At 45.1% G+C, this 22803-nt stretch overlaps 1 protein-coding gene across 12 annotated transcripts in view; it reads left to right on the plus strand.

Moving 5' to 3' along the window:
- The window catches only part of PRDM5 (PR/SET domain 5), a 172622-nt gene that overhangs the window by 94080 nt on the left and 55739 nt on the right, over window positions 1–22803 (plus strand). For all 12 annotated transcript variants that reach the window (XR_016440802.1, XR_016440801.1, XM_090036622.1 and 9 more), the window contains 2 exons: window positions 838–998; window positions 18042–18135. Coding sequence is in view for 10 of the 12 variants with exons in the window: in XM_090036622.1 (XP_089892748.1) it covers window positions 838–998; window positions 18042–18135 (255 nt within the window). In the remaining 2 variants the exon portion in view is untranslated. The remainder of the gene's footprint in view (window positions 1–837; window positions 999–18041; window positions 18136–22803) is intronic.

Genomic DNA, 22803 nt, shown 5'->3' on the forward strand with positions numbered 1-22803 from the left:
AAAAAGAATTTCCTGTTTTCTAGAATTTCATGTAAATACTTTGGTGCAGTATCAATTTAAAATCTCTACCAGAAGGCACGTTACAATGCATGCCTGGTGACTATGAATCTAAGTGACGGGGGCTAAGTATTTTAGAGGATAAAGTATTCTGTACTCTAATACTTGTATTTTTCTCAGATAAAACTGCTTTTATTTTTGCTTATCAAAGTGAATGATTTTACAACTTATTAAGTATATTATTGGGGGAAAAAGTTGAGGTCCTAGAGGTGTAAGACTGCCTACATACCGCATAGGCCAGTAAAAATAGTCCTGATCTTTACTGGCTCCTCCTGTGTTAGCTGAGTAAAATAGTTTTAAGATCTACTTGTACAGGAAGTAAAGTCTGTTTTGCGATGGAGAGAATGCATTTGACAAATAATATCAAAGTCATTTTACATCTTTGTCTTTAAATAGTCTCCATAATGAGTTTTTCAGCATGTGCTACCAGATAGGATTTGTTGCATAGCCCATTTGGAATTAGTGGGAATCTCTCCATTTGTTGGCATTTGAATTGGAACAAGAATACATAATGAAAACTGAGATGCATTCATTTTCCAGTTGATTATTTTGCGCAAATTGAGTGTTATATTTTGCCAAGGGAGAGGAGAGACCATGCTTTGGCATACCTGGTGTACCTTCTTTTTGTGTGAGGATCAGAAGCTGGCAACACACAATATTGGACCTGGCTGTGTAATTGCTTCACGCAGCAAATTTTTGGGCCCTGTTCTCTTTCCCAGATGAGAGAGTTAATGTGATTTCTGAAAATAGCTTAACACTTTGCTTTTTCCTATTTATAAGGTGAGAGAACCTTCAAGTGTGATCACTGTGATGCTACCTTCAAAAGAAAAGACACCTTAAATGTTCACATACAAGTTGTACATGATGGACATAAGAAATATAAATGTGATCTGTGTGACAAAGCCTTTGTGACTCCTTCAGTCCTTAAGAGTCATAAAAAAGTGAGTATAATTGACTCCTTTACATTTTTACTTCTTGCTTGTTTGGCTAAGTATAAAACCCTCCATGTTTCCGGAGGGTGTTGATCATTTGGTACATTTGGTTGTTGTTAACAAAAATAAACATATTACATCCACTTATTACAATCCTGGAATTGCTGGTGACAACCAGAGTCTCTAGAAGAATAGGCAGAAATCCTGTCTAAGCACTCCAGTACTGATTGTATAGCAGAAGTGACTTGTTGCACTGATCTTACAGCACTCTTTTCTGTACCGCTCTATATAACAACACTGGTATCAGCTTTAGAAGAGACCACTTCCTCATATTCTTGACTAGAGGTTAAGTGCCAGTCAGAATAAGTCAGTTCAAGTGTTGTCACCACATGCAAACGAGAGGGCTTCTCAAAACCATTGTGCGTACATTCTTAACTTTCTAAAGTATGAGTAGGCCTGCAATATATCGTATAAGTTTCTATGCATTAACAGTGAAGCCAAATGTAATTACTGTCATGCTGTATAAGCATACTATATTAAGCACTTATAGTATATGTTATTGGCACATTGTTTAACCTTATGAATACTGAGCAAAATAATGAGCAGGGGGAAATTCAAAGCTTCCACTGTCATTCTCATCTTACTTTGTAGTCTGTGCCTGGGTGTGTAATAGCACAGGGCTGTCCAACTTCGACTCAGCGAGGGGCTGCACACCATAGGAGCTGCATTAGTGAGGGCCATGGGTCCCCTCCAGGCTGTATTGCATGTGCAGATGTGGGTGCACTCCCATCCTGCTGCACTGCTCTCCCATATACCAAGAGCAGGTGATCCCCTACACTTGGGTGGGTGCTTCCCCACCCCATGGCACATGGTACTTCCCTATCCCCTGGCAAAGAACATGTGCACAGGCAGGCACTTCCCCACACTGCTGCACTGCATGACTGAGGCATGTACCCCTGCCCCAAGTGGCACAGAGCCCTAAAATCACCTTTGAGTATCCAGAAGCTCCCCCATGGCATCATGCCACTCAGTGGAGCACTGAGCTGCCAGATTCCCTGGCACCGTGTTGTGAAGTTGCAGTTTTGCATATTTATGCATATTGTATTATTTGTATAGAAGTCTTACTGGGATCTGTATTTAACACTTATAAGATATATCAGGAGTAGGCAACGCTCAGCATATGTGCCAGTGTGTGGCATGTGAAGGCATTTTGCGTGGTGCGTGTGCCTCAGGAAGTGGCTGGGGCTGCCCTGCCACAAAGATTGGGCCCCTTGAAGTTTCCTCACCATCTGCCCCTAGCACACCAACATCTTACAAGCGTCATAGTTTCTAGGGTTGGAAGGGACCTGAGCAGATCATCTAGTCCGACCCCCTGCCATGGCAGGAAATAATACTGGGGTCAAACGACCCCAGCAAGATGTTCATCTAACCTCCTCTTAAACACCCGCAGGGTAGGAGCCAGCACCACTTCTCTTGGAAGCTGGTTCCAGACCCTAGCCTCCCTGACTGTGAAGTAGCGCCTCCTGATATCTAACCTAAACCTACCCTCTGCCAGCTTGTGACCGTTATTCCTGGTCACTCCTGGCGGTGCTCGGGGGAACAGTGACTCCCCCAGTGCCTGCTGATCCCCCCTGACTAGTTTATAACAGGTCACAAGATCCCCCCTCAGCCTTCTCTTTTGGAGGCTGAAGTTAAGTTTGTGGGTGTTTTGGCACTCTGTTAAAAAATGTTGCTGACCCCTGATATAGATGGATGTTTGTGTATGTCCATCTGACTGACGTCCCTTGGTAAACAGAATGTGTTAAACTCATTTTTTTACATTGGAACCTAGAATTTCACAGGTGAATAGCTAATGTAGAAATACTGTGGCCTACTTAGTTACCCATCTCTTAGTAGTCTTAGTCTGTTGACAGATAAGTGCTCATTTCTTTATTAAAAGCCCAGTTCAGCAAGTGTTGTTCACTTTAACTCCCATTGGAATAAGGAGGAGTTAAGGATTTTTACATCACAAGATTAAAGCCTAGGAACATTTTCCTATGATTATCTTTGAAACTTTTGGCTTTTTCCCTTGACTTTTTTTCCCTCTTTAAAATTAGTTGCAGGAAAGTAAGTCTTTAGTGGCCAGATTCGGGGTATGGTTGCCAACCCAAGAAAATAATGTTTTAGTAACAACCTGAAAGCTTTTTACTAACTATCAAACTTTTCTGCTGACATATGTTTTTCCTACCATATGCTTTACAATTTACTGTTTTATAAATCTGGCTCTAGCCCACATCCAGAAACCTGGGAAAATAAATTTTAACTGGGTGTTCTAATGTGAACAAAGTTCCCCAGTTGGAAGTAACACTCAACTAAAATGGAGTGTTCATCATTGATAATATGCTGACATGTTTTGTGCTACTTATTGGTCTCGTGTACCGCCATGTGCTACAATAAACATCTTACTCCAGCTGTGTTTAGCATTATGCTTGCTTTCCTTGTCTTCACAAATGCATTCTTTGAATTCCTGATCTTTATTTTAAGCAGACTGAAATGTACACATTCTGCCCAATTTTCTTTCTCATCCATGGGTTCATCTATGCTTTAAGATTATCACTTGCTCTTTTTCTAATTTGCCATTTTATACATAATAATACTAATACGAGTGATAAGTGATTGAATAGAGTTTTATTTAACTAGCAGTGGTCAATGGTTTTATACCATGCTGCCCCATGTCAGGGGTCCCTTAGTTACTTCCACAACCTGATACCCCTGACCACACCTCACACTATGTTGACCCCAACCCACCCATTTCCCCCACCCCCTTCCAGTCCTTCAGCTTTGTCCCAGCCACACTCCTCCCCTCTACCACCCTCCCACCTGGTGCCTCAGACTGCCTGGGGCTATGCAGTCTGCATACTTTTGAAGTGAGCAGCTGTTACAGGCAGGTGCTGGCAGACAAGACACAGTGACAGCATGTAGTTGGGTGGGAGTAGAGGGCTATAGACACTCCCATGGGTCACAAAGTTCTGACAGAGCTCTCTGTAGAGTACCAAACTGCTCCTGCTCAGATATAAGATGGCATTGCCCTACTCTGTCTGTCCATCAGCACTCAGCCTCATTCCAAAAACATATCTTCAAATAAAGCTCACAGTTTCTTATTTTTTACAGACAGATTTTTTTAATGGACTTATGGACAAGCCTTTTTTAATTTTTTTTTCTTCTTTTTTATGGACTATAGCAAGATTTACAGACAGCTGGCAACCCTGCTTCAGGCTTTTACTCTGAAGTATGTTTCCTTCTGTTTTTTAAATTAGTTGTGTTTTCACTGTAAAACATATGATAATGTAGAAATCTGATCACTGTGCTAGTAGGATTTGTGAAAAACTGGAAAGTATTAGTATGCAAATGAATCTCACAAAATATCTTATATATTTGTAGATAATGGCATCTCTCTAATTGCTTCTGAATGAATTGTTCAGGCTACAAAATCATTTTAGATGTGGTAATGATGACAGATTGAAAATTCAAGAATTAAGGTTAATTTAAAAGCTAGAAAGTAATAATTACATTTGTTGCTTCTCTGATGTAATAAATATGAGACTATACATATATGTTTATGCTTATAGGTTCAGATTTGAAAAATGTTATATGTTAGAGCCTTATTATTAAATTTAGTCATGAGAATCCTAGAAATACGTTGTGTGATAAGTGTATTTGTATATGCATTCCTGCAGGAATTTGACTGTCAAAATTGTGGGTGCAAATATATAGCACAGATGCCTACTGAAAATATTATCTTATAATTTGTATAATACAATTAAGCATATTAAATCCATCATTTGACAATATAAGTATTGTTAGCAAATGTAGACCTTTGGTTGATTTTATTTGTATTATGTTGGAATGATTATGCTGGGGAAAATTCTTAGAAGTCCAGAAAATGATAGCCAATGAAAAAACAGAAGGGGTAGATGATAATTGGATACAGCCTGAACAGGAAGTAGAACTGTTTAAAACTTGCTACCCACAGCCACTAGACTTTTGAGGACAGCCACTAGACTTTTGGGGAAAGTCAGAACTGAATCCAGATCCAAACAGGAGTCCATGTATAATGATAACTTTGTAACCCTTACATATTCATAGGTGCTGAGGTCGGAGGGGACCTCAGCAGATCATCGAGTCCGATCCCTGCCTAGGCAGGAAAGAGTGCTGGGGTCAGATGACCCCAGCCAGATGCCTATCCAGCTTTCTCTTACAGACCCCCAAGGTAGGGGAGAGCACCACCTCCCTTGGAAGGCCATTCCAAATTATGGCCACCCTTACCATGAAGACGTTTTTCCTGATATCTAGCCTAAATCTGCTCTCTGTCAGTTTGTGACCATTGTTCCTTGTTACCCCAAGAGGTGCCTTGGTGAACAGAGCATCTCCAATCCCTTGCTGTGTCCCCCTAATTAATTTGTAGGTGGCCACAAAATTACCTCTCAGCCTTCTCTTGCAGAGGATAAAGTGGTCCAGGTCCATCAGTCTCTCCTCCTAGGGCTTGTCCTGTAAGCCTCTAACCATATGAGTGGCCTTCCTCTGGACCCTTTTGAATCTATCAACATCCTTCTTGAAGTACAGCACCCAAAACTGGACACAGTGCTCCAACTGCAGTCTGACCAATGCAGCATAGAGGGGAAATATCACCACCTTGGTTCTATTTGCCATGCATCTCATGACAAATAGACTCATGTTCATCTTGGAGTCCACTATGACTCCAAGATCCCTTTCTGCTTCTGTGCTGTTGAGAAGGTCACTTCCTACCCAGTAGGTGTGGTGGATATTTTTGCACCCGAAGTGCAACACTCTGCATTTGTCCTTATTGTATTGCATCCTATAGTGCACTGCCCACTTTTCTAACCCGTCCAGGTCTCCCTGCAGTCTTTCCTTACCCTCTGGAGTTTGCACTTCACCCCACAATTTAGTATTGCTCACAAACTTGGACAGAGTACACTTCACACCCACATCCAAGTCACTGATGAAGATCCTTCACTGATGAAGATCTCCTTCAATGAGTTAAGAAGAATAGACAGGGAGGCACTGAGGTCCCAGAGAGGAGAGGAGTTGGGTGTCCAAGAAGAGTAGCCATTCCTTAAGGAGATGATCCTCCAAGCGCAAAGAGAGGTAATCCCAACAAGGATCAAAGGGGGCAAGAGGGCACAAAAGCCCCCATGGCTCACCAAAAGCATACGGGAACATCTCCTAGCTAAAAAGGAGGCATACATCCAATGGAAGAGAGGGGCCATCACCAGGGAGGACTATACATCAGTTGTTTGGGGCTGTAGCGGGGCGGTCAGGAAGGCCAAGGCAGAGATGGAACTGGGACTAGCTACCCGGATCAAGGACAACAAGAAGTCCTTTTTTTAAATACATAGGGGGTAAAAAGAAGGTACCGGGTAACATGGGGCCTCTGCGAGACACACTAGTAAATCTGATCATTGCACCAGATGACAAAGCTAACCTATTTAACAATTTCTTTGCCTCCATTTTCCTGAGCAGGGACTGGGTCACCCCCCCCCCCACTGGGACCCCCGTAGGCCCCAGGGGAGGTGCACCCAGGGTTAGGGTCAGTGAGGATCTAGTCAGAGAACTTCTGGAGGGACTGGACATATTTAAATCAGCTGGTCCTGACGAACTCCACCCCAGAGTGCTGAGGGAATTAGCAGAGGTCACTGTGGGACCCCTGGCACAGCTTTACAAGCACTCATGCTGTTCTGGTGTGGTGCCAGAGGACTGGAGTGGATGTAGTCTTTCTAGGCTTTAGGAAGGCCTTTGACACTATCTCTCACCCCATTCTCATTAAAAAAACTAGCGGACTGTGGTGTTGACACCTACACAGTCAAATGGGTCACTAACTTGCTGGAGGGCTGCACCCAGAGAGTGGTGGTGGACGGGTCTTATTTGACCTGGAGGGATGTGGGCAGTGGGGTTCCGCAGGGCTTGGCCCTCAGGTCTGCACTGCTCAACTTCTTCATCAGTGACTTGGATGAGGGGGTAAAAAGCACCCTGTTCAAATTCGCAGACAACACTAAGATGTGGGGGGAAGTGGGCATGCTAGAAGGGAAGAATAGGCTGCAATTGGACCTAGACACGTTACAGGGGTGGGCGGATGAGAACAGGATTGTTTTCAACACAGACAAGTGCAAGGTACTGCACCTGGGGAGGAAGAACCAGCACCATACCTACAGGCTGAGGGCAGTCCCCTGCCCTCCATGCTGACCTCATGAAGAAACACCTTGAGAGGCTGGATACCTTCAAGTCAGCCAGCCCTGACAATCTATACCCCAGGGTACTCAAGGAGCTGGCAAGCATCATAGCCTAGCCTCTGGCATGGATCTTTGAAAACTCCTGGTGCTCTAGTGTAGTGCCTGAAGACTGGAAGAAAGCCAATGTGGTGCCTATCTTCAAGAAAGGGAGGAAAGTGGATCTGGCTAACTATAGGCCCATCAGCCTGACCTCTATCCGGGGGAAGATCTTAGAAAAGTTTATTAAAGAGGCCATCCTTAATGGACTGGCCGATGCCAACATCCTAAGGGATAGCCACACGGGTTTGTTGCGAGTAGGTCTTGCTTGACCAATCTCATTTCTTTCTGCGACCAGGTGATTTATCACCTGGACAAGGGAGAAGAGATTGATGTCATATATCTTGACTTCAAAAAACCCTTTGATTTGGTATTCCATGATCACCTCTTGATGAAACTGGCCAATTCTGGCCTTGGGTCCACCACAGTCTGCTGGCTGGGAAATTGGCTCTGTGGTCAGACTCAGAGGGTAGTAATTGATGGAAGTCACTCATCGTGGTGCCCTGTGACCAGTGGGGCCCCCCAAGGCTCTGTCCTTGGACCCATATTGTTCTACATCTTCATTAATGATGTGGGCATTGGAGTCAGAAGCGGACTGGCCAAGTTTGCCAATGACACCAAACTTTGGGGCAAAGCATCCACACCAGAAGACAGGTGGGTGATCCAGGCTGACCTGGACAGGCTCAGCAAATGGGCGGACAAAAACCTGATGGTGTTTAACACTGAAAAATGCAAGGCACTCCACCTTGGGAAGAAAAATCTGCAGCATCCTTATAGGTTCGCCAGTGCTACGCTGGCTAACACTACGGAAGAAAGAGACTTGGGGGTCATCATTGACCAGAAGATGAACACGAGCCTGTAATGGCTTACATCCATAGATGCTTCTCGAGCAGATCCCAGGACATCATTCTCCCCTGGGTGAGGCCGCAGCTGGAGTACTGTGTCCAGTTTTGCGCTCCACAATTCAAAAGGGATGTGGAGAAGCTTGAGAGAGTCCAGAGAAGAGCCACACGCATGATCAGGGGTCAGGAAAACAGACTTTATGATGATGGACTGAGAGCTATCAGGCTCTTTAGCCTGGAAAAGAACAGGCTCGGGGTGATCTGATGGCCACCTATAAGTTTATCAGGGGTGACCACCAGTATCTGGGGGAATGTTTGTTCACCAGAGCGCCCCAAGGGATGACGAGGTCGAACAGTTATAAACTCCTGCAAGACTGTTTCAGTCTGGACATAAGGAAAAATTTCTTTACTGTCTGAGCCCTGAAGGTCTGAAACAGTCTGCCATCGGAGGTGGTTCAAGCACCTACATTGAACACCTTCAGAGTAAATTGGATGCTTATCTTGCTGGGATCCTATGACCCCAGCTGACTTCCTGCCCTTTGGGCAGGGGGCTGGACTCGATGATCTTCCGAGGTCCCTTTCAGCTCTAATGTCTATGAAATCCCTTTTCGTCAGTGCAGAGACAGAAAAGGATCTTGGAGTCATTACTGATGCCAAAATGAACATGGGCTGACAGTGTGGTAATGCGGTCAGGAAGGCCAACTGTACCTTGTCATGCATCCACAGATGCATCTCGAGCAGGTCCAAGGAGGTGATCCTCCCCCTCTATGCAACACTGGTCAGGTCGCAGTTGGAGTACTTTGTCCAGTTCTTGGTGCTGCGCTGCAGAAAGGATGTGGACAACATGGAGAGGGTCCAGAAGAGGGCCACTCGCATGATCAGGGGCAGCAGGGCAGGCCCTATGAGGAGAGGCTAAGGGACCTGAACCTGTTCAGCCTCCACAAGAGAAAGCTGAGGGAAGATCTAGTGGCCGTTTACAAACTAGTCAGGGGACCAGCAGGCATTGGGAGAGTCCCTGTTCCCCCAGCACAACCAGGAGTGACCAGGAATAATGGTCACAACCTGGCAGAGGATAGATTCAGACTAGACATCAGGAGGCGCTACTTCACTGTCAGGGCGACTAGGATCTGGAACCAACTTCCAAGAGAAGTGGTGCTGGCTCCTGCCTTGGGGTCTTTAAGAGGAGGCTAGATGAACACCTTGCTGGGGTTGTTTGACCCCAGTACTCTTTCCTGCCAAAGCAAGGGGTTGGACTTGATGATCTGCTCAGGTCCCTTCTGACCCTACCAACTATGAAACTATATTGAAGAGTACAGGACAAGGACCAAACCCTGCAGGACCCCACTACGCACATGCTTCCAGGTTGAAACTGACCCATCTACTACCCATCTCTGGGTACAACTGCTAAGCCAAGTTGCCACCCACTGCACCATGTAAACATCTATGTCATAGCCTCTTAATTTATTTATGAGAATGGGATGAGATACTGTATCAAAGGCTTTGCTGAGATCCAAGAAAACAACATTCACCTCTACTCCTGTGTCTTAAGCGTTTTGTTACCCTGTCATAAAACAAAAACAGATTTATCAGGCATGATCTACCTGCTACGAATCCATGCTGGTTGTCCTGCTGCATTATTTTTCCCACTGGACTTCCACAAATATGATCCTTCACAATCTTTTCAAAGATTTTTTCAAGGATGGAGGTGAGATTGACTGGCCTATAATTACTTGGCTTCTCCTTCCTCCCCTTCTTGAAAATAGGAACCACATTGGTCCTTTTCCAGTCCTCCAGGACACTGTATGGTGAATTTGATTGATCGGTGTTCACTGTCCCTGAAGTGACCATGAATCTGTAGCTCCCCTACTAGGTCATCCCGCATAGCCAACACAAAGTCCAGTGAGGCATTCCCCCTAGTGGGACTGTATACCTTCTGCATTAGGTGAAGGTCCTGCATGCAGGTTAAGAATCTATGTGAACAGTTGGATTAACCTAGTTAAGCCTTATATTAGCTCAATATCCCAGCATAAGTGCATGACTAAAGCCCATAGTATACCCAATATGTATTCCCTAGGAGACCAAGTGTCCTAAATGCAATTTTTTCCATCCATTATTTTTGCTTTCAGAGGAACCATGTAAGAGTTTCTTATCTATAGTCACTGTGTACTGTGTGTAATGGAAAAATGATAGGTGTCAAATACAGCTCTTTTAAATAAAGGAAGATTGGAGTGGTGGTCCTGCCAGTGGCAGGGCTGGGCCAGCAAATGCCAGGTTCAGGGACCAACCTGGTGAGAGGTGGGTCAGGGCAGCCTAATAACCCCTGCCCCCACCATCTGGTGGGCGACTAGTAACATTGGAGGGAGTTAGGACCAGGCATGTCCATGTGGGGCACCTGAGCCCAATGGGTGCAAGGCTCCGCAGAGTGGGTAGTGGGGCCAGGCATGGCTGCGGCCACCTGGGCCCGGAAGGGGTAAGACCCTGGGGAGAGAAGGATAGTTGTGGACCAGGCATGCTGACAAGGGGCACCTGAGCCTGCGGGGGTGTTTGATGCCAGGCCCCAGAGAAGGGGGCGGAGTATGTGCCTCAGGGGAGGTGAAGGTGCAGAGTTTGGTGCACCTGATGGGCTACATCTGAGTAATTGAACCAGTTGAGGCCCTGTGAGTAGGGGGCATGAGTTGAAGTCCTATTAACTTGGGGGACTGAATTTGGTCCAGGTAAGCCTTTGGGTGCCTGAGGCCACAAGTGGGCCTGAGGCCGATTGGAGGGCAACAGAGGAGAAGCCATTTAAATATAAGGGGGCAAGTCAGCAGCCCTGTATGGAGAGCAGCTATGGGAAGTTACCCAGCTACAAGACAGGGGCAGGGTCTGCTCAGTATTTTGCAAACTACCCAGCGCTCACTCAGATGACGGTAGCAGGAAATGCCCAAAAGACCTCATGCTTGCTGGTTGGGGAGCAAAAAGAATGAAGCCTGACGACCCTCCTCAGGCCAGAGCTCTACACAGCTTTTAAAAACCTCTGTATGGCATGGGACATGTAACGGGTGGTAGGAGCATGTACTCAAGGACCTAGACATCAGGGTCAGAAAGAGCAGCCTCCTAATTTAAGACCGTAATTACTTAACAATGAGGTGTGGCAGGCGAGGTAGGCAGCAGCATGCCCAGAGGTGGTGGGAGACCAGCACTGTGGCTGGCTGGGAAGCTCCCATATTTGCCACAGTCATCTTGGGGATTTTTGCCATGAATGGACCATAAGATCTGGAAATAAACAATATCAGCTAGAGAATGAGAATTTCTACATGAAAAAAATATCAGCCTGTCAACTTATTCCCAAGCATACATTTTTTTTTCATTCACAACTAGTGAACTAATAGGAATGCCACTTATTTAAGAAAAATTAGAGGTATCTAATTGTTCCCCTTTTGATCGATCTTTTGTTTCAATTCCTTCTTAAATATAACTACTACTGCTCCTGCCACAAATAGGACTGGTTGTATATTTGAGAACTCATATGCTACTAATGTATTGCTCCAGGAAGTCCTGTGATTTTGGTTGGTTAGCATGAATTAGTAATTGTCTACCTGGAGTTTCTTAGTATTGCCATAACAGATATATACAATTTCTAAAGAACTCTATCCTAATCAAGATGGATTTAACGTTCATAATCCTAAAGTCAGAGAGTGAAAATTATACAAGTTTCTTGGATTTTGAAACCGTATCCCATTTACTTAACCTTCAACAACAGTGTAATGTATACCATGTGAGTTAAGTTTTTTACTGAGGAATGAAGAATAACTTTATAGCAGCTGAGGATGTTGCGTACAAAATGAGAATTAATTTACTGATCTGAGAAGAATCAAATACTACATTTTTAAACCAAATTTGCCAGTGGGATAAGTAGTTGTAATATTACCTCTGCTATCCTATTTAAAATCCAATCAGTAATCCTAAATTATGTTGATGCTTCCAAGCAAATGCCCAGAGTAGTGACCATTATATATGTAAGCGATTATGTTGACTGATAACTCTGTAGTGAGAAAAGACAGGGAGCTTTGAAATGAGACTAACTGTTCCCCATGACTGAGGTTATTTGTGAGGTAACCTAGTGATGTTCACATTGTAACTGTTGGGGATAAATACCATATTTACTTGACTACAATACAGAGTTTTTCCCAGTATGGGGGGAGAAGCCTCTCATCTTATATTTGCATACAAGGAAATGTGTATCATTAAACTTCTGCCAAAAGCAGCATGTGCTTAGTAATGAAAACTAACTCTGAAGTTGATTAAATGCAGCCAGAACTGAGCATGACTTTAAAACACGTGGGCCACACTAGGAACTCATGCTGATAGGAACCTACCATGGGGATAAGTTAGTGCAGCCTGTCTAAGTACTATGCCCATTGTGCCAAGTCCCCTTTAGCATTAGTTCTGTTTCAAGTCATGGTGATCTACTGCACTGAATACATTTTGTTATCTTCTTCACTCACATAATTGAGCTGTGCCTTTCTTTCCCACTTTCAGTAATTTCTGTTTCTTCACCAGCCTTAAATATCTGGCAAACATTTCCAAATGGGACCCAAACAGTTCATCCAGAATCAAAGAGTCACTTCCTCTCTTAGCCCTTCGCACATGATTAGTATGCCTCCCAGCTCCATGAGGTGGACCCTGTCAAGTGCTGCATCTGCATATAAATTTTTTGGAGGGTCCTAGGACTTTGACAAGGACACCTGGTTCCAGTCATGACTGGGGGCTAATTAGCACATGATTCCTTTGGTGGGGAGTATCTGGAGTATACAAACCTACTGACCAGTGCTGAGCTATGGGGTCACCGTGGCTTGAAATACTGGTGACTCTGTTGAGGCCTAGCCCAAAAGTATGATAAATCCATGAGCCTTTTGGCTTTGGACTAATATCATGAATAGTTTATGCTATATGTGGCAAGTATAGAAGTGCTACTTAAAAGTGTGTTTGTGGAGTACCTGTACTAAAACTTGCAGTAGGTTCAAAAAAGATAAAATACATCAGTTCTGGATGAACTAAGTCTATGGCTACCTGTGAAGCAAGTTGCTCTAGGTATGTTTATTTTAAAGCCAGTGTTCTCAAAATTTGCCTCTTACTTCCATGTGCTCAGGGACGGCAGGGTTGGACAGTAAAGGGTGGGGAGGAGCTGTAGGGAGAACAAGTTGTGGGGGCAGAATGCAAGGGGGTCCCAGATTTTAGATAGAGATTTTTGAAGCCAATACCGATAGCTGCATTTTAAGGTGGCATATCAGCCGATACCAATCTGATTTCCGATACAGCCCAGCAACTTGAAGAGCTGCATGCAGATGGTAAGTCTGGTGTGGTGGAAGGGGAGGGGGGAGAGAAGGGGCATGGGAGGGGCAGATAAAGAAAGGTCCCTGCGGTGAGGAAGGAGTGGGGCCGGGGCTGGAGCAAGCGCTGCCCACCTGGGGTGGGGTGAGCATGGATGGGGTGAAGCTGTGGCTTGTCAGGAGGATGTGGGTGGGGGTGCAGATCCTGCTGCTGTGAGCTGCTCATTCAGGACCTACTGGTTTGGCACTTGCCCGCTCATCCAGCGGCTCCTGCCGCTTGTCTGGGAGAGCATGGGGGGGGCGGGGGCTGCCCCTGGATCTGCACAGGGCAGACTCTTCCTGGACTGCCTATCCTTCCCCGTACAGATCTGGGGGCATACACCCCCTACAAGCGCTCCTGGACAAGCGGCGGCAGCTGGCAAGCACCAGATGAGCAGGAAAGTGCCAGAACAGTGGCTCCCAGATGAGCAGCAAGAAGTGGCAGAAGCCACCCCACACCTCCTCCCTGTGTCCCCTGGATGAGACATGGCTCTGTCCCATACCTGACCCACCCTGGCTGGGCAGCATTTGCCCCAGCCCAACTCCTCCCTCACTGCGGGGGCCTTGATCTGCCCTCCCACTTTTACACCAGTTGCTCAAATCATGAGCAAGACTTTATGAGGGAGGATAAGTCAAGATGCCTTGTTTATTGATTAAGCGCTACACACACACTCTCTCTCTCTCTCTTTCTCTCTCTCTCTCTCTCTGCTTGTATACATTACCAGTCTTATCAGCTGGGATCCTGGTTTTTTCTGATAAAAAAATCACAAATTTTCTGACAACCCCCCGAATCTGTTATTAAAATTAAAAGCCCCCTGCAGCACCACCAGCCCTGCTGGTGCCTCACTGCCCCCAAAGCCCCCCCCAGCCCTGCTGGTGCCCCTCACTGCCCCCAAAGCCCCCCCCAGCCCTGCTGGTGCCTCACTGCCCCCAAAGCCCCCCCCAGCCCTGCTGGTGCCCCTCACTGCCCCCAAAGCCCCCCCCAGCCCTGCTGGTGCCTCTCACTCCCCCAAAGTTCCCCCAGTAGTGCTGGTGCCCCTCACTGCCCCCACAACAGCCCCCCATGCTACTCATGCCTCTTGCTCTCCACCCACAGCCCACAGAGGGGGCCCTCAGCTATCAGGGTAGCTGCAGCAGAAGCAGCATGGAGCCGGCTCTCCCACCACTGCTGCCTGCTGGGATGGGGGCAGGGCTAGCTCCTGGCTCCCCATCAGCCCTGCCTGTGCCTCCAACCATGAACTGCAATCCCCCAGCCCTGCCAGAGGGGCTCCCAGCCCCTTGCAAACCCCACTTACCTCAGGCTCCAGGAAAAGAGTGAGGCTGAGCTGAGCGGAGCAGAGCCATGGCTGAAGGAAAGCCTCAGGCCCTGCCCTTCCCCTCCCCCTTCCCCTCTGGGCTGGGTTTCCTGTTTGCAAACAGGTTTTGTGGGCTGGGGCTCAGCCAGCCTGCAGAGCTTTTTACAAAAGCAAGTAATCTGTGGGTTTCTCTGCTAAAAGAATAAATCTGCATTTTCTATAATGAAAGGGAGAAATCCGTGGTTTCCTCTGTTTTTCGCTGGGGAACGGAAAACCCAGGTCCCTGCTTATCAGTACTTGGATCAACCTAGTGGCCAGCCAAGTTGATCATGTGTAGGAGCTGGGCTCCTGCTAGTCCAGCTTGTCAGATGAACTGATGTTTCAGGATGACATGCAGAACAAGACCCAAAATTGATATGTCTCGCCCCATCTTTTATAGCTTTGTCAATTCACGCAGTCCTTTGGGTTTTTGCTGTGTTATGGCTGTGTTCTTCCTTGCAGGTTGATTGCCATTGTTCTTTCAGTGTTCTGGGGCAGATTCTTTTTGTTTTGGTCTTTTATCTGTCTGCATTCTTCAGCCAGTCACCAGCTGATGCTTTACTTTTCCACAGAGTAAAGTAAAACATTTACTCTATGTTCCAGGAGAATGGTTCCCCCACCTGTCCTGGCAATCTGCTGATTGGTGGGATAGATGAGGGGTCATTCTCCTGGGGCTCTGGGAGGGCTCCAGCCTTTTACCTGCTTTCTGCATGAATGGAACATCTGTACATGGCCACTGTTGGATCCTCCTTTGAGGATCCATACCATTTCATTCAATAAGGGAAGCTTTATCAACACTTATATGTTCACTAAGGGCCAGATCCTAATTGATCTCTAGGATGGCTCCAATAAGGCATTGCAGCATGTAAATTTCAAGCATCTCATCCTGTCCTGGTTATTGAAATTGAGAAGTTAGGTGCCTAGGCTTCCTTTGTAGTGAAGGGCAATCTGGCAGTAGTGGTGGTTGTCTCTTTGTTGGCCAGGAAGTCAGAAACCCAGTTTCTAAGCTCTCCTCTGTCTGAAGTGACTCAAGGCACTTTTGCCACTTCTGAGGAATGCACCCTAACCAGAAGGCTGTGGGAAGAGGTACCTGCTCATCTCATCTGCTGAAGCTGGCTTAATGGGCAGGAAAGACTCAGAGAGCCAGTGAGTCTGTATACAGAAGAACCGAGAGGGAACATGACTTCCTAACCTAGTAGTTGAGGCATTCATTTGTGTAGGAAGGAGTCTAGGAGGGGATTCAAGTCCACATATTCCAGTTCCCAGGAGAGCCTCCACCTCTTCTGTGAAAACACAAATGCAAAACAATAAAAAATTATCCTTCCAAATAAATGTTTTGCCAATCTTGCATGTGCTTGGGAATCTGTATTTCTTAGCTCAGATTTCTGATATACTTAATTTAACATAATTTAAGTTTTGAATGACAAAAAGTAGAACAGCTAAATTATTTTTTAAAATTGTGATGGAATATTTTTGCTGTAATGTGGCAACCATTTTTGGAAAGAACTTGCTGTTCTTAAACCAGATCAGAGAGCAATTTAAAAATTTGAGTGTCTGAGATCTGGGATACAATTTGTGTGGCTTTTTTTCCCCTTTAACCAGTCCTAATAAATAGCAATGGGCTCTCTGCAAAAATATTGCTGCCAAGCATATAAATGTTGGGTGGTTATCCTGACTTCTGTAATTTCTGAAAGTCTTGTGGTTGGATATTTTTTGCAAGATCTTCAGCTTTAGTTTGGATAAAACCAGGAATACTTCAAAAACAGTCTTAAACAGTTTTCAACATCCTGGACTGGGCTTGAAAATGAAGCCACATATAAAAATAATGGTTCCTTATTTCAATGTATGCTTCCAGCTGTTTGTAAGAACATTATTGGCTTTTATTAAATACATTCTTACCTTGCAACAGACTTTGTCTCCCAAACCTGACAGATATTATAGGCATAGTCTGGAATATGCTTGGGTAGGTTCATATAAAACATGATATGAGTAAAATATATATTCAGAAATTCCAATAAATGTCTTGTCCTATGCATTAGATATACAGAACTCAGTCTTACAGTCCTTATGCATTAAAGACAATGAGAGTCTTGGGTATTGAAAAACTGGCCATTACAGTTGTCTATATTATACAGTAAGGACGGTAAAGCAGGGCACGAGCTCCAGATGGTGCCTAATGGTGGACTTCAGAATAAATCTAACAGGGCAGACCACCCTCCAGTTCACAGATTCTCCCCTCTGCCATTTACCTTCCCTGCATCAGGTCTGGCAGTAGGGAGGGCGGAACAGGAGTGGTGTGTAGTGCAGGAGAAGCAGGTCACTTCCTGTCTCTCTCTCTCTTCTTTTGCTGCTTAAAATCAGTGTTTAAATGGCCACTTGACATACATGGAAGCAAAAAAAAAGAGCTAACATGTCCCATAGCAGCAAACCTCCCACTACCACTCCTGCCTCCTGCACTTTATGCCACCGCTGCTGATCTTCTCTCCCTGGTACTAGAGCCAGAACTAGAACCCAGGGAGCAGAGCTGGCCATGACACCTCTAAAATTATGACAACTAGATCTTGTTTTTATAAACTAGTTAGAACTAGATATTGCTTACATCATAATGATACATCAAACAACTTGAATTCTGTTTTGTTGGAGGAAAAATTATCTGCTAGCCAAATTCTGTTTAGTAATAAATTTAGATTTGCCCTAAATACAAGCTTTTAAGGAATACAGTTGTGGTTGATGTTATCATGAGGTATCCAGGTCACTGTTTGCTAGTCTGAAAAATGCTGTCATGGAAATGTTCTTTGATACAGAAAAATAGGTGATTACTTTTTCTGTCCTGGGTTTGCAAGAGCACATTAAAGATGAATTGAACTTTTATAAGCCAGAGTACCTTAAGAATTATAAAGCCAGTGAACTGTAATTGGGTTTGACAAGTAGGTTTATTTTACAATTAATAAAGAAATTAGTTTGGAAACATTAGAAGTTTGCTGAACTAAAAGAATATTAATGATTGTCTCTGATGTGACCAAATTAAATATGTAATGGCTGTTAAGGGGACATGTAAACCTGGAAGAGAGGAAATATTAGAGCACAGAAGTAAAGAAAAATGCTTGATGTCCAATATATTCAATTTCCCATGGACTCTAATCCTTAGAAGGTTTTCTAAATCTTTCATCCTTGTCTTTTCCTTATCCCCAACCCTATACAGACCCATACTGGAGAAAAAGAGAAAATCTGCCCTTACTGTGGTCAGAAGTTTGCAAGCAACGGAACACTGAGAGTTCATATTCGGAGTCATACAGGTATAGTATTATGTGGAAATTGAAGAAAAACTTCTCCAAGCTATATAAATATTCTACAAATACATCTTACTTTACAAGGGGAGGTGTTTAGGTTATATCTACAACAGGCTGGCACTGCGTCCCAGCTTGGCATGCCCAGCTGGGCCAGCTATTGACATGGTCTGCCCTTGCACAGATGCCACACACCCCAAATCTGGAAACAGGACATTGAAGATCATTTGGGGTCGACTCTTAGTGGCTTCCCACAAGCTCGCTTGAGATCAAGATCTTGAAAGTGGCCACAGGTTGATGCAACGTGTGCTAAATTTAGTTAAGAGTAAGTGAATAGAAAAAAAAGATCAGTCAGACTATTCTGGTTTGAAATCTTGATTTATTGAACACATAAGCAAAACCAGTCTTTAAGCAAGGATTTAAATGCAACACTTCACTTTTACACAAGTCCTAACAATCAATACAGATATTCTTATATAAGCCTTCCAGTAGATACAGTAGGTTCAGCTGGCCAGACGTTCCTCACACCACCAGGGCTCAAGTACCTGTTGCTGCTTGTCTTGTGTATTGTTATCTCCCCCAGCTTTAAGTCCTTTTACAGTTGTTATATAGTGGTCCTGTGTAAACTTAGTTGTTCCATGAAGTTTCCTGGCTTAGTGTTGACAGCTGCAGTTACGATTTCTTTTTACCATTTGCCCTGTCAGCCTTTTCTGCTCATGTGCTTTCTTTATATGTAATCAAATGACTTTTAGCTGTTCAGTTTGCAGCAGTTGTGCTTGGCAATATGTGTGTGTGTGCATGTGTACAAATCTCACTAATTGTGAGTAAATTTGCTACTTACAAATGCAAGTAGCAAATTTACTCACTAGTAGTTACTGTGCAGTAGTGCTCATGTAGATGCCTGACCAGGAGCAAATCTGTTCCTGGTCAGCGAGCCACCAGGGGGCAGGAGATTGCTCTGTGCCCTGGCAGCTGCCTGCTACCAGGGCAGGGAGACATATTTCGCCACTGTCCCAACAGCAGGGAGCTCCAAGCCCTCTGCTCTAAGATAACAATCAGGGAGCGCATGCTGGGAGATCCTTATCTCCCCGTCCCTGCTTCACTAATGATCATGGAGCAGGAGGTTGGAAGATCCTTATCTCCCAGTGCCAGTTCTGCAACAGCAGGGCCAGTGCTGGGAGATGAGGATCTCCCAGCATCAGCCCCACAACAGTGAGGCTGGTGCTGGGAAATAAGGATGTTCCAGTGCCGGCCCTGTGATTGTGGAGCTGGCACTGGGAGCTTCCTGCTGGTGGAGGTTGGGGATCCTGTTCCCTGCCCAGGTCCATGATCATGGAGCTGGGAGCAGAACAAGCTCCCCAGCCTATTCCCCACCCAGCTCCATGCTCATGGAGCTAGGAAGGGAATGGACTCTCCAGCCCCTACCCTGCAATTACAGAGAAGGAGCTGGGAACTATCCTGGTTGGACAGTCAAGGCATGGGGCTCAGAAAGAGCTCTAGGGTTGGGGCAGGTCCCAACCCACTGCCTCGTCTGCTGGTCAGGCAGCTAGTAGTAAGCCCCCAGCTGGACAGGGAATCACCACCCAGCCAGGACCTTGTGGCTAGCTGTCTCACTGGTGGATGGGGCAGGAGGCTTGGACCTTCCCCTCTGCTGCAACTCTTTCCAAGTCCCCTGCTCCAGTCAGGGAGCTGGTTCCCTGCTTCTGGGATGGGGAGAAGCAATGTCCCAACCCTGGCCAGGAGATGGCTGTCTCTTGGCCCCCTGCTCCCTGCCAGCCCCTGGGCTAATACTCAGAGAGAGCCTCGAGCTCTCCCTGGTGGTGCCAGGGGCCCACTGCAGGGCCACAGGAAGCGGAAGCAATCTGCTGCTTGGAATGTGTGTGTAGTGTGTAATTGCCTGACCAGGAGTGTTTACTTTCAAGTAAACTGATCTCAGATCAAATGAATATGTACCCACTATGACTTATTTGCTTTTGCATTCAGTTAATTCTATCAAGATACAAAATGGCATTGCTTATGTTAAGTATTTTGCTAAAGCAGCTTTCAGGCATACAACCAAATTATTTTCACCACTGTATTTCTGGGTTTGGAGTATGTGTGCAGAGGTAAGTAGGCAGTATTCACTACCATTCTTCAAATTTAAGAACATATGTGATTTATATGTAATTATGTAAGACTATCCATTTGTCTATGAAAGCATTTTTCTAACTATCCATCTGGGTCTTGGTGCCAGTATAATTTAGTCATTTCCTGCTGGCCTTTCTTGTTCCATACTATGAGACTTCAATGAAGCTATGACAATTTATAGTCACTAACTCAGTAACTTAAAGCAAGCATGATTTGGTTTTTAGCCATCTGAGCCATTGTCATGTCTCCATTGGTTAAGAATTGTATGCTATCAAAAAATGGGATTGATGAATTACCAATTGGGTAGAAATTGATACCAAAATGAAAATGTTGACTGCCCTGCCAGTAAAGTGGTCATTTTATTATTTTGATCATATCTTTGACGTGATAATTCTTACTGGCCAAATGGCAGACGCATTTCAGAATCTACCTAATGCTGTATATTAGGTCCAAGTGGAAGGATCCTCTTGGCTCCTATCTGTTGCATTAAGTGAATGGACATGAGTCACTATTTTGACCCCTGGAAATTCTTTTTTCACAGTCAGGAGAAAGGGATTGTCTGATAACACGTCTACTTTTCCACTAGAGGAAGAAGTTCCCTGTTCTACAGACTTTGTGATGGAAATAGGTTTTGGGTCCTGGGAGAGGGACTTGGAAATATTCAAGCCTTCAGAAACAGTTTGATTTGAGAGTTGGCAAAAGGTTAAATTGAAACCATATTTGAAGATCAAAATCTGCAAAACACTTAAGCAAGGAGCTCTGATATATGCACCCTTTCAAATTTCAGAGAAAAGGTAGTTGGTCTGAACCCATTGGGTCTGAACTTGTCCCTACCTATGGTTATAGTACCTGAGTTAGATCTGAAACCAGGTTCTAGTTTTGATGCAACTGACATTTCACACAAGGTATACAACATCTCATCAGTATAAAATTCAAGCCTAGATATCCAACCCTTGACCTCAGGTTCTAACTTTAACCAATATCCAGTTCAGATCCAGTCACTTGCTTGATAAACTCCAGTAGAACAAAGGTGGGTTGGCACATCAGGCACGGGTGCTGGGCACTGCATAAAGGCAGAAAAAAGAAACAGAAGGGAGGTGAGGGGCCACCTCAACCTCCTGTTCTCGCCTTCCCAGCACTATAAACCTTGTTGCAGCAGCTCTGGCCAACATCAGGGGAAAGTAATGCAGCAGCAGCAACACAGGAGAGAGAGGGAGGGAGGAACATCCTGGGAAATATAACCTCTGTTGCTGAGAGGATGTCATCTTTTTGCTGCCAAAAATTGACTTTTTTTTTGACTTCATGACACATGTCAGTGGCAAAAAAAAAGGAACAAAAAGAGGTGACGGCTCCCTCTAGGAGCAGAAAAGCTCCAGTAGCTGCCAGCACTGCACATTGTCATCACCACTGCTGTCCCCGCTACCTGCCAGAGCTTCAGCCATTGCAGGGAAGGGGCAAAGTATATAGGGAAAGAGGTACAGGGGACTTACAAGGGCATGGTACTGGCCAGTTACACCTCTGATAAGCTCATCTCAAGTCAGAGTTTCTCTTGCAACATTTGTCTTTATTATGATGTCTTTATATCCAAGTGTGTTCATATGTTGGATGGTTTATTTAAAAACAGTTATTTCATAGATTTCATAGACATTAGGGCTGGAAGGGACCTTGCGAGATCATCGGGTCCAGCCCCTTGCCCAAGGGGCAGGAAGTCAGCTGGGATCAGATCACCCCAACAAGATAAGGATCCAAGTGTTCCTTAAAGGTATTCAGAGTAGGTGCTTGCACCATTTCTGGTGGGGAGTCTATTCCAGACTCTGGAGACTCAGACAGTAAAGAAATTTTTTCTTATGTCCTGCCTAAAACCGTCTTCCAGCAGTCTGGGACCACTAGACCTCGTCTTCCCTTGGCACGCCTTGGTGAACAGAAGTTTTCCCGGTTCCTGATGCACACCCCTTATATACTTATAGGCTGCCACCAAGTCACCCCTGAACCTTTGTTTTTCCAGGCTGAAGAGTCCCATGCCTCTCAGTCTCTCAGCCTCTCATAAGGCCTGTTCTCTTGACCTCTAACATGTGTGTGGCTCTCCTTTGGACTCTTGAAAGCTTCTCCACATCCTTTCTAAAGTGCGGAACCCAGAATTGGATGCACTACTACAGCTGTTGCCTTACCAATGTTAAGTAAAGCAGGAGGATGACTTCTTGGATTTTGCATGAAATACATCAGTAGATGCAAGCCAGTTTTATTTGCATTGCCAACTGCAGGATCTCATTGGTAGCTCATGTTCATTTTGTGGTCAATCATGACTCCCACATCTCTTTTGGTCATGGTGCCTAGTGAGCCTATAAGTATGATGTGGGTATTGTCTCCCAAGGTGAAGCACCTTGAATTTCCCTGTGTTGGATGTCATCAGGTTTTGATCTGCCCACTTGTGAGCCTGTCCAGGTCATCCTGAATTCCCAGCCTATTCTGTAGTGTGACCACACTTCACCATAATTTGGTGTCATCTGCGAACTTAGCCAGTCCACTTCTGACACCCAAATCCAGATCATT

The sequence above is a fragment of the Crocodylus siamensis genome, chromosome 2 (genome assembly GCF_052110815.1).
Source record: "Crocodylus siamensis isolate JL-2025a chromosome 2, ASM5211081v1, whole genome shotgun sequence".
Lineage (NCBI taxonomy): Eukaryota > Metazoa > Chordata > Crocodylia > Crocodylidae > Crocodylus > Crocodylus siamensis.